This window comes from Crocuta crocuta, unplaced genomic scaffold (genome assembly GCF_008692635.1).
Source record: "Crocuta crocuta isolate KB4526 unplaced genomic scaffold, BGI_CrCroc_1.0 scaffold28, whole genome shotgun sequence".
NCBI classification, from domain to species: Eukaryota; Metazoa; Chordata; class Mammalia; order Carnivora; family Hyaenidae; genus Crocuta; species Crocuta crocuta.
The window spans coordinates 10,040,160-10,054,502 of NW_027533256.1; the positions used below are offsets into that span (position 1 = coordinate 10,040,160).

General features: G+C 38.7%; 1 protein-coding gene across 5 annotated transcripts in view; it reads right to left on the reverse strand.

Annotated features, from left to right (window-relative positions):
- The window catches only part of ERCC6 (ERCC excision repair 6, chromatin remodeling factor), a 76,573-nt gene that overhangs the window by 32,423 nt on the left and 29,807 nt on the right, over window positions 1-14,343 (reverse strand). For 4 of the 5 annotated variants that reach the window (XM_077746383.1, XM_077746386.1, XM_077746384.1 and 1 more), the window contains exons 6-7: window positions 12,497-12,622; window positions 6,342-6,500 (exon numbers count right to left, since the gene is read on the reverse strand). In XM_077746383.1, coding sequence (XP_077602509.1) covers window positions 6,342-6,500; window positions 12,497-12,622 — 285 coding nt within the window. The remainder of the gene's footprint in view (window positions 1-6,341; window positions 6,501-12,496; window positions 12,623-14,343) is intronic. The other variant, XM_077746387.1, reaches the window with a different exon arrangement.

A 14,343-nucleotide genomic window follows, 5' to 3' on the forward strand; every position in this document is an offset into this window, starting at 1 on the left:
AAGAAAATTAAACAAAAATTACATAGTAAAAATACTTTCCTCTTCTCCAGATTAGGGAAGATATTATAGATTTCTTCAAACCAAAGAGAAACTTCTGTTTGAAGCTTCACAGCCTGTGAAGAGTTTTCATTCACACAATTTCTATCAACTGCACAGCCCTAGGAAGCAAGCAGGCCAGAAACGCTGCAGTGTTCAGAGGCTCTGGAGGCCAGCATGCCCAAGGCAGCAAGGTTCCCAGCGGACGCAGCAAGGCTGAGAGCCAGTCTTCTGACCACCACAGCCTGCCTTCATGGCTCGTGCTGCTTGCTCCTCCGGAGGGCACCAGTGACCGCCTCCGCTGGAAAGCCCATGTCACGAGAGAGCAACAGAGTACTACATGGCAAGAGGCCTAACAACAGTCATCCAGTGACCCAGCAATCCCAAAGAAACATTTGCGCACCAGGATACACACGGTAGCACATTTACACTGTGGAAAAAGTGGGTGCTACCTAAGCATCCATAAAGACAAGGACTGAACAAACCATCCCATTTCTTTAATTCAGCACAAGCTGGTGGGTCTGCACCCCAGCTCTGCACACATTAACTGTGTGATCCCTGGCACACCACTTTACCTCTTTGAACCTCAGTTTAACATCTTAAATTGGGAATAATACTACTGATCATATACGGTTATATAAAGGTTAAATCAGTTAATGCCTGTAAAGTGCTTACAACAGTGCCAGATAGCTTGTTAAAGAATATAGAATATCAAATAACCATTAAAACCATTTTTGAAAAATATTTAAAAACCTGGAATAATACTCATAAGAAGTCTTTTTAAAAAAACAAATTATAAAATCACCCCAAATCACACACGGATAGTAGGTAGACTGGTCGTGGTGGCCACTACTCAATATCCATCCCTCCTCTCTCTCCTTCCTAACAGAACCACCATTTTGTTAGGTATCCTCCCTTCCTTCCCACACATGTACTTGATGGGACTGACAACTGCCTGGCTGTGGCGAGAAGGGAGAAGCAGGCACCCTGGTTCATCCACAGCAGTCAGGACAGTACCCCCTGGTGATGCTCACTTCTTCCACTCAGGGCCTGGTTAAGACTGGTTCACTCAGGGTAAGGAAGGACTTCCATTCGAGGCTAGGGCAGAGTTTCCTCTTTTGGTCGTTCCTACCAACTGGGCAGTTGGGTTACAGTGCAAGGGGACCTGATGACTACAAGAACTGGCTGTAGGACAAAACTGAAGTCCCTGATCACATCACTGAGCTGCTGATCATGCTGTGTCTACCGCCCACTTCCTCTGGAGGTTCTTAGGTGTATTACACATATTGTGAACATCTGACTCAACGTAAGGTTTCCCTTACTTGAAGTAAAAATATCCTGATACACTGCACACTGCAGGTAACTGACTACCTGTGCACCATCCTGCCCTTTCCCCGTTACAGTGGATAAAGTGTCCCTTTTCTTGTCTGATCAATCCCTTTGCCTGTACTTACCTCTCACTCATTCTGGGGCAGAGTCACTGCCACTCCCTCCTCCTCCTAACTTTTTATGCCCCAAAAGGATGCTGAATATCTGATGCTTGATGCACACTGCATATACTTTCCCCATGCTAACTCATTAATTCCCAGAGTTGTAATTTCTCCCTTTACATTGATGCCATCAAATCTAGGTCTCCACCCCAGATCTCCTTCCTGAACTCCAAAGTACCATACTCTTAAATATCTAATTGCTGGCTGACTTATATGTCCCTACAGCACCACATCATTCTTCCCTACATCGCCCTCCTCCCATGTTTCTAAACCCAATGGAAAGAACTGTCACCCACTGTCCAGGTGTCCAAATTAGAAATACATGCTTCATCAATGATCTGTCCCTCTTGTTCTCCACCATACCCAACCTATGCTGACTTCATGCCATGTCTACCTCCTAAATTCCTCTGAAAAGCACCCTTCTCTCTTTCTACATTGTTAATGCTCCAGTTCTGGCCACTATCACCTCTTACCTAGGTTAGGTTACTACACTTTTTAGCACAGTCATTTCAAAAAGGCAAAATCTGAATGTCTCATCCCTTTGCTTGAACGCCTTCAATGTTTACCCACTGCTCTTGAATAATCTACATACTTTAAGCTGGCCTTACAGACCACAAGGATCTGACCTTTGCTCACCTCTTCAGCCTCACCTCTCTCACTGCCCCCACCCCAACATCTGCCTCTGTGATTCAGCACTCCATCTGCCAGCACTGTCTTCAGTTTCTACAAAGTACATACTCCCCTGATCTCTCGACCTTCCCCTTGTCCCTTCTTACCCTCTTATCTTAACTGCCATCTACTTGTGCTTTAACCCTGAGCTTTTCCAGGGTCTTCCTCTTCCCCTCTAGATAGGTTAAGGATCCTTCCGTGGTTATCCACACTAGGGTAGGACCCCATACTAACCCTACCATAACACACATCACTCTTACTGTGTGTATTATATCTTTCCTAAGCTCCTTGAGGGTAGGAATAGCCTCTTCTTCAAATGATCTCAATGACTAGACCACAGGAGATGATGTATATTGGCCTTTTTAAATGAAAACATTTTCTTAAAGTTGTTAGAAAATATACTGAAATGTTAAAAGAGATGATTTCTGAGTTAGGGAATCATGAGTCATTTCTATTTTCTTGCTACAGCTCTGTAAATAATTCCTGAACTTAAAAAAAAAAATCTGTGAGTTACTCAGAGTAAATCATACAGTGCTTGATGTATTAAAAATAATCTTCTGCACAATTCAAAAATACCTGTAAGTCCTAATAGAAAAACAAGCTATAACCGAAATGAGGTTTAACCTTATATTCCAATGTGACAAAATGCCTCCATCCACTTCTAAATCCTCTCACCCTTCGGCTACAGTCACTGCCTTTGCTCCTCTGCTCTATATTAAGGGCTCAAGAAGTCAGAGGCTATAACACTCTCTGACACTTCTCACTGAATTCCCAAGCCAGAATCTGCTCCTCACTAGGAGCAGGTCCCATGCAGGATCTGAAGCTCCCTGGGGAGGGCATGACTTTGCTCTGGCCTCTTCCATGGCTATATTCTTTTCTAAAAAGATTAAATGCACCAGCTTCTTTATATCCTCCAAGGGGAACAAGAGTTATCATCAATATGCACTTAGCAAGGATTAAGAAACAACCAACCAAACCTCTTTAAAATATTCACAAACTCACTTTCAGATAAGCATGAATATATATACACACTGTATTCAGTTACACAGCATTTTTTCTTTTTATCACATGCTTTCTGCAAACAGCTACATTGATGACTCACACTCTGTCATTTAAGGCCAATATTTTATTCTAGCTAAACATCTATCTGGCATTACTATACCCTTTAATCTCTGCTATTCTCCCTCTATCAGAAGACTATGGAGATTTTCACACTGAGTGGAAATCTAGGAGCAGACCTAGATTGTTCCTGAACCACAGAAGGGGCAATCAAATCCATTAACAGTCACATCAACTGAACCATCCTTTTCCAACCCTCAATACCAGGGAGATGAGCATTAGAAAAGGCTAAATGTACTAGAAGATTAGCATCAATTACCAAACTGGCTAAAATTCCTTTCATCTTTGATGATCATTGATTATCTAATGAGTTTAGGACAAGCCAATAGCTCCAACAGTCAAATACTTCAACCTACAGGATGGAAATCTGCTACACACTGGCTAGAATTTATCAGGAATTACAAAGTAAAACATTTACCTTTGAAAGTTCATTAATTTTTTCAGGCCATTTATTTGTTACCAGAAATTTATAAAATGATATCCAGGACTTTAAGTATTAACTGAAGTTTGAAAGGTAAATAATTTCTCTTCATCATGAAATTCAGGGGCCTATCATTATAATAGGAATGGCCATGGGAAGAGAAGGTAGTATGTACACATGATGACCTGAGATAGATTTTTACAACTGCATGTAATCAGCTTCTCCCTCTTTTAAAACCAAACACACATGCCAAATACATTTAAAAAAACAAAACCAAAAGAACTTCTTTACCATTAAGCTTCTTCTTGGCATCCCAGAGACTTACACCGTTTCAATGATCATGGACCATAAAACTGCAACGCAAAGACCATCTCAGATCAGGACCCCCAAGTCTACAGCTTGCAGGGGTTCAGAGAAAATGTAAATGGCCAAGGAAGCAATGTCAGCTCATGTAGAACTTCATGTGACCATTTACAGAGAAGAATTCCATCTAGTTACAGAGGTGGACATGTTATATAATTGTGAGGAAAATGTGGCACAATTTGGTCTGGCACGTGGAAGTGGAGGGACTGAGCTCCCCAGTACACCTTTTCATAAAGAGCCCGGTGGTTCGGTTGATACACAACTGCATCCTGGGAAGCCACTTCTACCAATACCATTTTAATAAAGACAATCTGGGCTACAGTCCAACATGCCACACTATTTCATTATGAAACAGAGGATATGGGCATTGATGGTTAAGTGATTACAGCTGCTGCTCTCTGTTAGCCCTGATTTCACTCCTCATTGGACTGCCACGACTCCGGAGAGCATGTTTTAATTTTTAGATCAAAACTACACTGCAGGGATGACTTGAGTTTTCCTAGGCCCAGCGTATCAGACTCCACACAAGTTTCATGATAATAGGAAGGGAAGGACAGATAAGAGATGGGAAATAAGAAAATCCCAGATATCATTTAAGGAAAGAAAGACAAGTCTTAGAAACCATCTGGGGCAGCTCGGGGCATTCCAGGTTTCCAAAAAGAAACAAACAAACAAAAATCACCCATGTAGACATGCAGAGCCAAGCCAATCAAAGACCTTATTAAGAACACAGAAAGCACTTTTTAATATGTATAAACTGACACTCATAGAGAAGAAAACACTAACTGTTCATTTTCAACTGTAACTTTTCCCTTAGGCTGGAGTGTTTTCACGTTTCCAAGCAAAATATGTAATAGAACTCTAATATTTGAAGGAAGACCTCTGCTTCAGTACAACTTCCAGGTAATAATAACAACAAAACATTTAGGATTTAAAATCTCCAAATGATTTTTTCCTTTATGTCATATAAATATTCCTAAAATATTCTAAAACTTGAAGAATCTCTCATGAGAAGACTGATCTGTTACATTAATATGGAAGAGTAAGGAATAAAAATAAAGCACTACTGAGCACTACTGAAGATTAAAAAAAAAAGTTCTTTACTCAAGAGTTTATGGTTTACATTTGGCTCCCTACTAAACACTTCTCTGGGGATAAACCAGAGTGCAGGACAGTAACTTCCTGCAGTTGCTGACTGACACTGACACTATGTTAAAGGTATCTCCAAACCCTATTTAGCAAACGTCTGAGGTTTCTACAACATAACCGTTTGTTAGATATCTCACTATTGTTGTTACTCTTTAGATAAACCTATTCAAATACTAGGAGCTCTCAGATTATTTGGGCTCAGGAATAAATACCCTACATAATTTACCTAGTATTAGTTTTACCAATACTAATGGACATAGAGTCAGTTTATAGCTTCAATGTGGAAATAAATGTTCACTGTATTTCAAGATAAAGTATTTCAGTCCCAACATACTGAACTAACAGTTGAAATGCTTATTCTTTCAGAATACCAAAGCTTTAATAGTTCATTTAAATTCCTAAAGAGACTAAAGACTGCAATCTAAACATAATTTTCTATCATTTTAGGCAGTCATTTAGGTTTTGGCTTTAGAATTGATATAAAATTCTTGAAGACAAGGAGAGGGAGAAGAAAGCATAGTGAGCAGACAAGTAATTTCATGTAAGGAAAAAAAAAGCACTATCTATAAATGCTATCGAGCATACTGATTATAAAAGAAATTCGGGAGAATGGCTTCTCCAAAGCTCCAACCTTCCCCATGAATAGACTTTGCACTTACTGTAATGCTCACCTGGTCTCCTGCCAGAACAAATATTTTAATGTAAAATTTAATAAATGGAACTAAGGTATTATGCCCAATTTAAAATTCCATATTGTGTAAACTATCGATATTAACATAATTGAGTTTGTAAACAATCCATTTGTAGAAGCTAACCTTAGACACTGTATTGACCCAAAATATCTAGTGGGGCTCATCTGCAAAATGAAGCATCAATGCCTGGAATTCATTAAAAGTGTTACATGTTTAATTTCTCCTGCCCTACAGCTCCATTGTCTCGTAAAAATTTTCCTTTGATGTCCCCCACTAAAAGAATTAAAGGAATATTGTAATTGAAATGTCATCAATAATTCACAAGACCCTCCTCCACAGCAATACATCTGATGAAATATTAATTGAGCTCCACAGACTGACAGTCTGCAGAGGAGCACTTGCCTGTAATTTGAACCACGAGTCCTGATCTTGCTGTAGCTCAGACCTGCCAAGAAGGCAATTATCTGGATGGTCTTGCCCAATCCCATTTCGTCTCCCAGAATTCCTCCTGCCTGCTGGCAGTGCAATTCCCACAGCCACCTAACACCTGTCTGCTGGTACCTACAACAACAAACACCAACAAAAAAGAGAAAATGGCAAATGGTGGATAATACAGATCATAACAGAAAGTGCTCATGAATTAATCATTTGGCTAGGTTCTAGTACCAGTCAGAGAAACATGCCGGATGTGTGTTTTACATGAGTATTATATTTATAAGGTCATACATTTTTGATTACCTAGGCATAAAATCACAAATTTTTCTTTATAGAACATGTTAACACATTTCTAATTAAACTGATAGATGAGGTAATTAGGGATGATTTCATTTCTTTTTCAACATTAGAAATAGCTTAGTAAAGAAGCATAAATTTATTGCCTTTTATTATCTTTCTGGGAAAAAAATCTTACATATCTTTAGTTATATAAAGTTTCAATAATTTTTCTATGAAAAAGAGGCATTAACATTTACTTTTTCTATCTCAACAGCATCAAAAAGCAAGACAGAGAACACCACAATTTACAGCATATACTGCTGAAAAGTCACTTGACGATTATACTATCTTTTTATAGGAAAATTTTAATTGAATTTTAAGGCCATAAATAAGTCTGAATAAAAGGGCTGCTCACAAAATTAGTACATGACAGATGATTCTGTCATATTATTAGTAGATGCAAAAAAGAACAGTTTAAAGACTCAACAATCAAAACATCTTTTTAACATTTTAAAGCAGAACGTGATTCAGGGAGTTTGTCATAAATACAAAAAGATCAGAGCTATTAAAATTTTAAATAAGGAGTACAAGACAAAGAGAAATAATATGTTCCCCTCTTAAAAATAGTTGGTATTTTCCTTTCTCCACTAGGGGCATAATTTACAATCTAAAAATGAAGCTTAAAAAAGGAATAATGCCGGGGGGAGGGGGAGATGGGCATGGAGGAGGACACTTGTGGGGATGAGCACTGAGTGTTATGTGGAAACTAATTTGACAATAAACTATTTGTAAAAAAAAAAAAAAAAAACCAAAAAAAAAACCCCCCCAAAAAAAGGAATAATGCCAAGAGGCATTTTTGAGAGTAAAGGAAAGAAAATATCATGAAATGGTATGCAACTTATATACCAAGTTTAAAAAAAATCTAAGGCAAAAAACACTTAAAGGACAATGAAATCTAATGGGTTTTTCTCCCCAAAGAAAATATCAAGGCTGATAAGCATTCCACCTACTCATGGTTTTGGGGCACCTGGGTGGCTCAGTTGGTTGAGTGTCTGACTCTTGATTTTGGTTCAGGTCATGATCTCATAGTGGCTTGTGAGATGGATCCCTGCATCAGGCTCTGCACTGTCAGCAAAGAGCTTAGGATTCTCGGTCCTTCCCTCTCTGCCCCTCCCCTGCTTATATACGCATGCATGTGCACTCTCTTTCTCTCTCTCAAAATAAATAAACTTAAGAAAAAAATGATACAGTTGGTTTTGTTGTTGGTTTACTGGGCCAACATTTTAGTCTAGTATGTGATCCATCTACCTAGAATCTCACTGTGAACTCCAGTCCTTGCTGAACTAGTTTTATATAATCTCTTATTCCCCCCAGTAGTTTGCAAATCAATTCCAAAAGTGTAACTCTAGCTGTTGCCGTTACTATGATATTAGGAAGACTTTGAATAAGAATGCTGCTGCTCATTAAGTTTGTTAATATATACACTGAATATGTCCTCTGAAGAAGAGGATTAAAAATCAAACCATAGTATGGGGCACCTGGGTGGCTCAGTCGGTTAAGTGTTCAACTTCGGCTCAGGTCATGATCTGTGTTTGTGGGTTCGAGCCCCCGTCGGGCTCTGTGCTGACAGCTAGCTCAGAGCCTGGAGCTTGTTTTGGATTCTGTATCTCCCTCTCTCTCTGACTCTCCCCTGCTCATGCTGTCTCTCTCTCTCATAAATAAATAAAACATTAAAAAAAATATTTTTTAAATCAAACCATAGTAAAGTCTAGTATGGATAAAAGGACAGAAGATCCAGGAAGAAGGACAAGTTCTATTAACACACGGTATGTAATCAGAGAATGATGGCTACTGACTCCTTAAGAAGCCAACTGCAGGGAAGGCAACAGGCCAGATGGTTTGGATACAGCCTCACAACCATCCTGCATCAAGATGATCAACCCATTTTATAGTTAGGAAACGAAAGCACACAGAGGTTAAATAACTTGCCAAAAGTCACACTGCTGGGGGAAAAAAAATGAGCAAGCCAGAACTGAAATCCAGAATCTCTCCTTCCAAAGTGATGCTACTCAGGAGATAATCTTGACCAGCAGTTCTCAATGGGGAGTTATTTTGTTACCTAGGGGACATTTGGCAATTCCTAGAGTCATTTTTGGTTGTTAAAATTGGTAAAGTACAATTGTTATCTAGTGGGTAGAGTCCAGAAATGCTGTTCAACATCCTACAATGCACAAAATAATTCTTACAAGGAATTTTTCTGCCCAAAGTGTCAGTTGTACTCAGGATGAGAAACCCTGATTTAGGCTAAAAGGTGGTTGTGAACCAGCTCCACTGGACCAATTTCAGCTGTGGATAAACATGTAGTTCAGGGACGCCAGGGTGGCTCAGTTGGTTAAGCTTCCGATTCTTCATTTCAGCTCAGGACTGAGACCCAAGTCAGGCTCCATGCTGAGCAGAGAACCTGCTTGGTCTTCTCTCCTCGTGCCTGCCTGCCTGCCTCTCTCTCTCTCTCTCAATAGAAAAAAAAGATGTAATTCAAAAAGCTCTCCCAAAAAACTGCCGTACAATCAGAATCAATAATACTAATAAACCTCCTCTTACTGAGGTGCAGAACAACTGAGACCAGCTCCTCCAAGCAGAGCAGGGACCAAAATCTCCCAGGGATCATTCTAGTGTTTCACCTCTAAACTACTCAGCCTCCCTCCAACAAGGGTACAACACCTCTCTTTGTTTGGGGCCAATCACCTTAAGGCAGGAAAAAATCTAAAGAACACTTGAGAAGTCATGAAAGGAATAAAAAGTGGTGACGGGCATGGTATCCCAAAGAGAGTTTGGCGGGGGAGGGGGGCATTAAGACAGCTGCATCCTATGTGACCCAGGAGACGCAGTAATAGCGTGCCCGGTGTTTCCTCATCTACAAATGTTATCTCCAAGGGCATTTGAATAGCATATAATTATGTTTATAAAATGACTAACACTAAATAAACGGTTTAAGGAAAAGTCTCTATTAGGCGGCCCTGTGAGTCCTACCAGGACTTTCTACAAAGGGTCTCAGACTGTACCTCAGACTGCACCCACACACTGGCTGGTAAGCATATATCTCTGGCTGAGGAGTTAGGGGTTCTGGTTTCAGCAGGGCCACTGACAGACTTAGGTTTTGCTGCTTTCACTTCCTCATAAAAACTGTAAACAATTACACACTTCAAATGAAAGCAAGTTAATAGAACTCTGTTCAGAACTTTTAAAAAGCATATAAAAATTAGTCCTTCAGAAAAAACTAAATATTTTTTACAAGCTATTATACAATAGTAAAAAATAACTATACTGTGCTTCTCCCCCCCATGAGACTGGAGTATCACAAAATAACCACAAATAATTGGTTTCTCTTGGCATGTCACACTAACCCAAGATTGCATTTGCTAGTGTGGCTAAAAGTAAGGTCAGAAGATTGAAGTTTGTCATTTGATTGCTAAATTATACAGATGAATGCATTTGCTGGGCAAACTTTCAAAACAGAATTTTAAAACCTAAACATGATCCTGCAGAAAATAGCACTTAAATAGATAATTGTACCTTCTGATTCCCTTGTGTACAACTATACCATGTTAATTTAATTCCACAGAGGGCAATAAATACAGCAAAAATATATCTACAGCTTAAAATTAAACTGGCCTGACTAAAACTTAATCATAAAAGAAAAATGGAGACGTATCAATTACATTAATTTTTTTTCATACAGAAGAAAAGGAACAGAAGTTTAATAACACTTATGAAATATTTAAAAAACTGTTTTTGAGAAATGAACACAAAATACTTTCCAGAAATGTGCAATTACGACTAATTAAAACAGGGGAGTCTTGGTGGCTCAGTTAAGCGTCCGACTCTTGGTTTTGGCTCAGGTGATGAACTCACCGTTCATGAGTTCAAGCCCCACATGGGGCTCTGTACTAATGGTATGGAATCTGTTTAGGATTCTCTCTCCCCAATTTCTCTGCCCATACCTCAACTTGCTCTCTCTCTCTCAAAAATAAATAAACTTTAAAATTTTTTTAATATTTTATTTATTTCTGAGAGAGAGAGAGAGACAGCATGAGCAGGGGAGGGTCAGAGAGAGAGGGAGATATCGAATCTGAAGCAGGCTCCAGGCTCTGAGCAAGCTGTTAGCACAGAGCCCAACGCAGGGCTCGAACCCACGATCCGAGATCATGACCTGAACTGAAGTCAGATGCTCAACCAACTGAGCCACCCAGGTGCCCCTAAACCTTAAAAAAAAATTTTTTTAAACACTAAGACAAGCAAACATGCACTTACATTAACTACTACAGAGTTAAGAGTCAATACACTGAATCCTATATACTCACAGTAATCGAAGTTTGGCTCTATTAACTGTGAAATTTCTGTAACAGAAAATCTCACACTTACACAAAAATGCACACTCAACTTGACTCTTGAGGATATCTGCCAACTCCCTTACTACACATGTAGAAGTATCCTTCTTTGTTAAATCTATTTAATTTATAATCTGGGTATTCCTTTTGCTTGTACAACACTGATACTATTTGGCCTGTTACTAAGAAGCAATCACTTTAGAGCCAATAAAAAAAAGTTGTCAATAAATGCTGTCTCTATAAACTCTTCCATTTCATTTGGGAGAAGCAATAAACAAAGAAGCCACCATTCTGGACTATAAAATGATTCATCTGCAAAAATTACTAGAGGAATTCAGGTTTGAATCTCCACACGGGTCTTCTTCAGTCCAGTTAGGACAACCCAATCAAGACACTTCACATCTCTAGGATTTCAGCTTTCCCATATATTTAGTGGGATAAAATAACTACTCCTAACTCCTTCTACCCACCTTCCCCTCATAGAGATAAAAATTAAAACTGTAAGACCTTTGAGAGAAAATATAAAAAGGATGTTATTTTAACATAGAGATCTTACACAAGTTTAAGGCATGGTTGACAGGTGAATCTATGAAGGAGATTAAGCATAATTGTCTCAAAGAAATAAGTTCACATCCTGTACCCAACTACCAAGTGATGCTACTAGACAGAAAGCTATTTAATGGTTTCACTTCTTTTATGCATTGAAGAAGCCTTCCTAAAGTATCTTGTTAAGTAAATCCCAGGGGTGATGAGACTAAAAATGTGCCTCAGTATTTACATTCATCATAGGAGACTGGCCCAGGCCAGGCAGGCTACAGGCACACATTTACCACACAGCTCCCAGTTATCTGGAACACTTGGCCACTTCACACATGAAACACAGTCTCACATAGCAACTTAATGTTAAAGGTGTTTGCCTATATCTTCTCTTTTGACGTTAGAACAACATCTACATAAAATATTTAGAGGCACATTTGGTCAGCTCACAAGTAATATACCCTTAGGTACAATATAAAACACTCATATACTACTCTCAATAGTTTTATCTCTACACAGGAAAAAAAAAAAAAAACCACCCCAATATTGATTTTAGTATACATTTCTTCTTAATTTGACTTAAGAAATTAGAGATTTGGTCCCTTAAATTTACTAAGAACAAAAAAAAATAATTTGATGGAGATGGCTTTTAAATGCATCGCTTTTAGGCTGCGGAGACAGGTCCACATAGACTCACCAGCTTACAAACATGCCCAATGCGCACATTAGTCAATTTATTATCATCTACTTTTAATGAGCAGCACGTGGTTAAAATTTCATTTAATGGTATCTGTATCTGCAATAAATTGCTGCAAGAACGTTAAGGGCCCACAGGTAACTACTGTGTAATTCCTAAAATATTAATTTGTACACGATGGCTTGATGACAGACATAAAGGAAAGAATACACAGCACATACTTAAAAAGCTTTTTGAACAGAAAACCCGGGATTTTAAAATCGTCAAATTCGGCATCGCTCTCCTCAGAATCGCCTTCAAGCTTCAGACACTTCTCTTTGTCCCGCAGCCTCAGATTATTCCATCTCCTACCGTGAAAATAAAAATCATATTTCCATTATTTTGGTTACAAGACAGATTAAAATATAGTTCTAGATAATGCTCAAGAAAAAGGGGGAAATCAGAATGGTCTTTTAGCTTTCTGCTACCATCATTACCCAAAACACTGCTATTTTTTAAAAAAAGATTCTCTTTTACTTCCTTCTCAATTCTTATTTGAATTATTATGGCTGCTTTAAAAATATTTCTGGAAGGTTTCATTTCATTATCAAAACTACTTGTTCCTCTCCTGGCATACCCTAAGGGGAAATTTCTCTGCTAGTTCCCAAGATATATGAACTAATTCTGGAAGTGACTCAGTGAAAATTTCAAAATAACTAAGTATCTCCATAATGACAGTGTAACAAAAAATAGATTTTGTTTATAATTACTATTTCTGTGCCAAAGGTATGATAGTCATAGCATAAAACATATACTGAACTTTGCAAATTTCTGGTCAAAATTGCTTATATCAGATTAACATATGAGGGGGCATCAACAATTATAACTGACAACTTAGAAAAAAGGTATTCACTAAATAAAATCTAAATTATAAATTAAGTAATATGATGCTTTTCAGATACAAAATGATTATTTATATTTCAGAAGGGTGATGCCATGTATGTATAACAGAAGAAATGTCAAAAGATCTGAAAGTCTCTTTTTAAGTGTTTATTTTGAGAAAGGAAGAGAGAACACACGTGCACACGGGGCAGGGGCAGAGAGAAAATCCAAGCAGGCTCCACGCTGTCAGCACAGAGTTCGATCTTATGAACCATGAGATCACAACCTGAGCTGAAATCAAGAGTTGAGGCTTAGGGGCATCTGGGTGGCTCAGTTGGTAGAGTAGCCGACTTCGGCTCAGGTCACGATCTCATATCTCATGGGTTCAAGCCCCGCATTGGGCTTTGTGCTGACAGCCCAGAGCCTGCAGCCTACTTCAGATTCTGTCTCCCTCTCTCTGTCCCTCCCCTACTCACACTGTGTGTGTCTCTCTCTGAAAAATAAACATTGAAAATTAAAAAAAAAAAAGAGAGAGAGAGTGTTGGATGCTTAACCAACTGAGCCACCAGGCGCCCCCTAAATAAATATCTGGAAGTCTTAACATCAAGACTGTTGGGAAAATGCAGCCATGTAACCAGACTAAGTCTGCATCCATATAACTATGATGAACAGTGGTGTCATGAATTTAAAAATATATATACAAACGTCAAAAGCCTCACATTCTACTCACTTTCAAAATAAAAGAATGACCTTGTTCAGCATGCATGCAGCTCACAATGTGAATTTCACAAAATGGTGGAAACAGGATAAAGCAATACAGAAATGCCTTCAAAGTAAAAAACTCACAGGAAGGGGATGAGAATAGCAACATACATAAGAAGACACATCCACCAATGATTATGGAAGAATACTAAGAGAATATGTGAGGAAAAGTAAATAAGAAAGTGGAAGAATAATATCACACATACTGCCCAGTTAAATCAATGTTGTTTTCCATTATCAATTAGTACATGAGGCCACATACATGAGTGGCAGGCAATCCCATCCAGGCAGCTACTGGAGGACCTTCAAGTACATTCTCTGATAAACTCTTGCCTTGTTGAGAATGTTAACTCTTCAAAGTAACAAAATGGCTACCTGAGGTTTAACTGTGATTAATAAGAACAAGCTGATGATCTGAAACTCCTTCTCAGGGCACTAAGAGTAC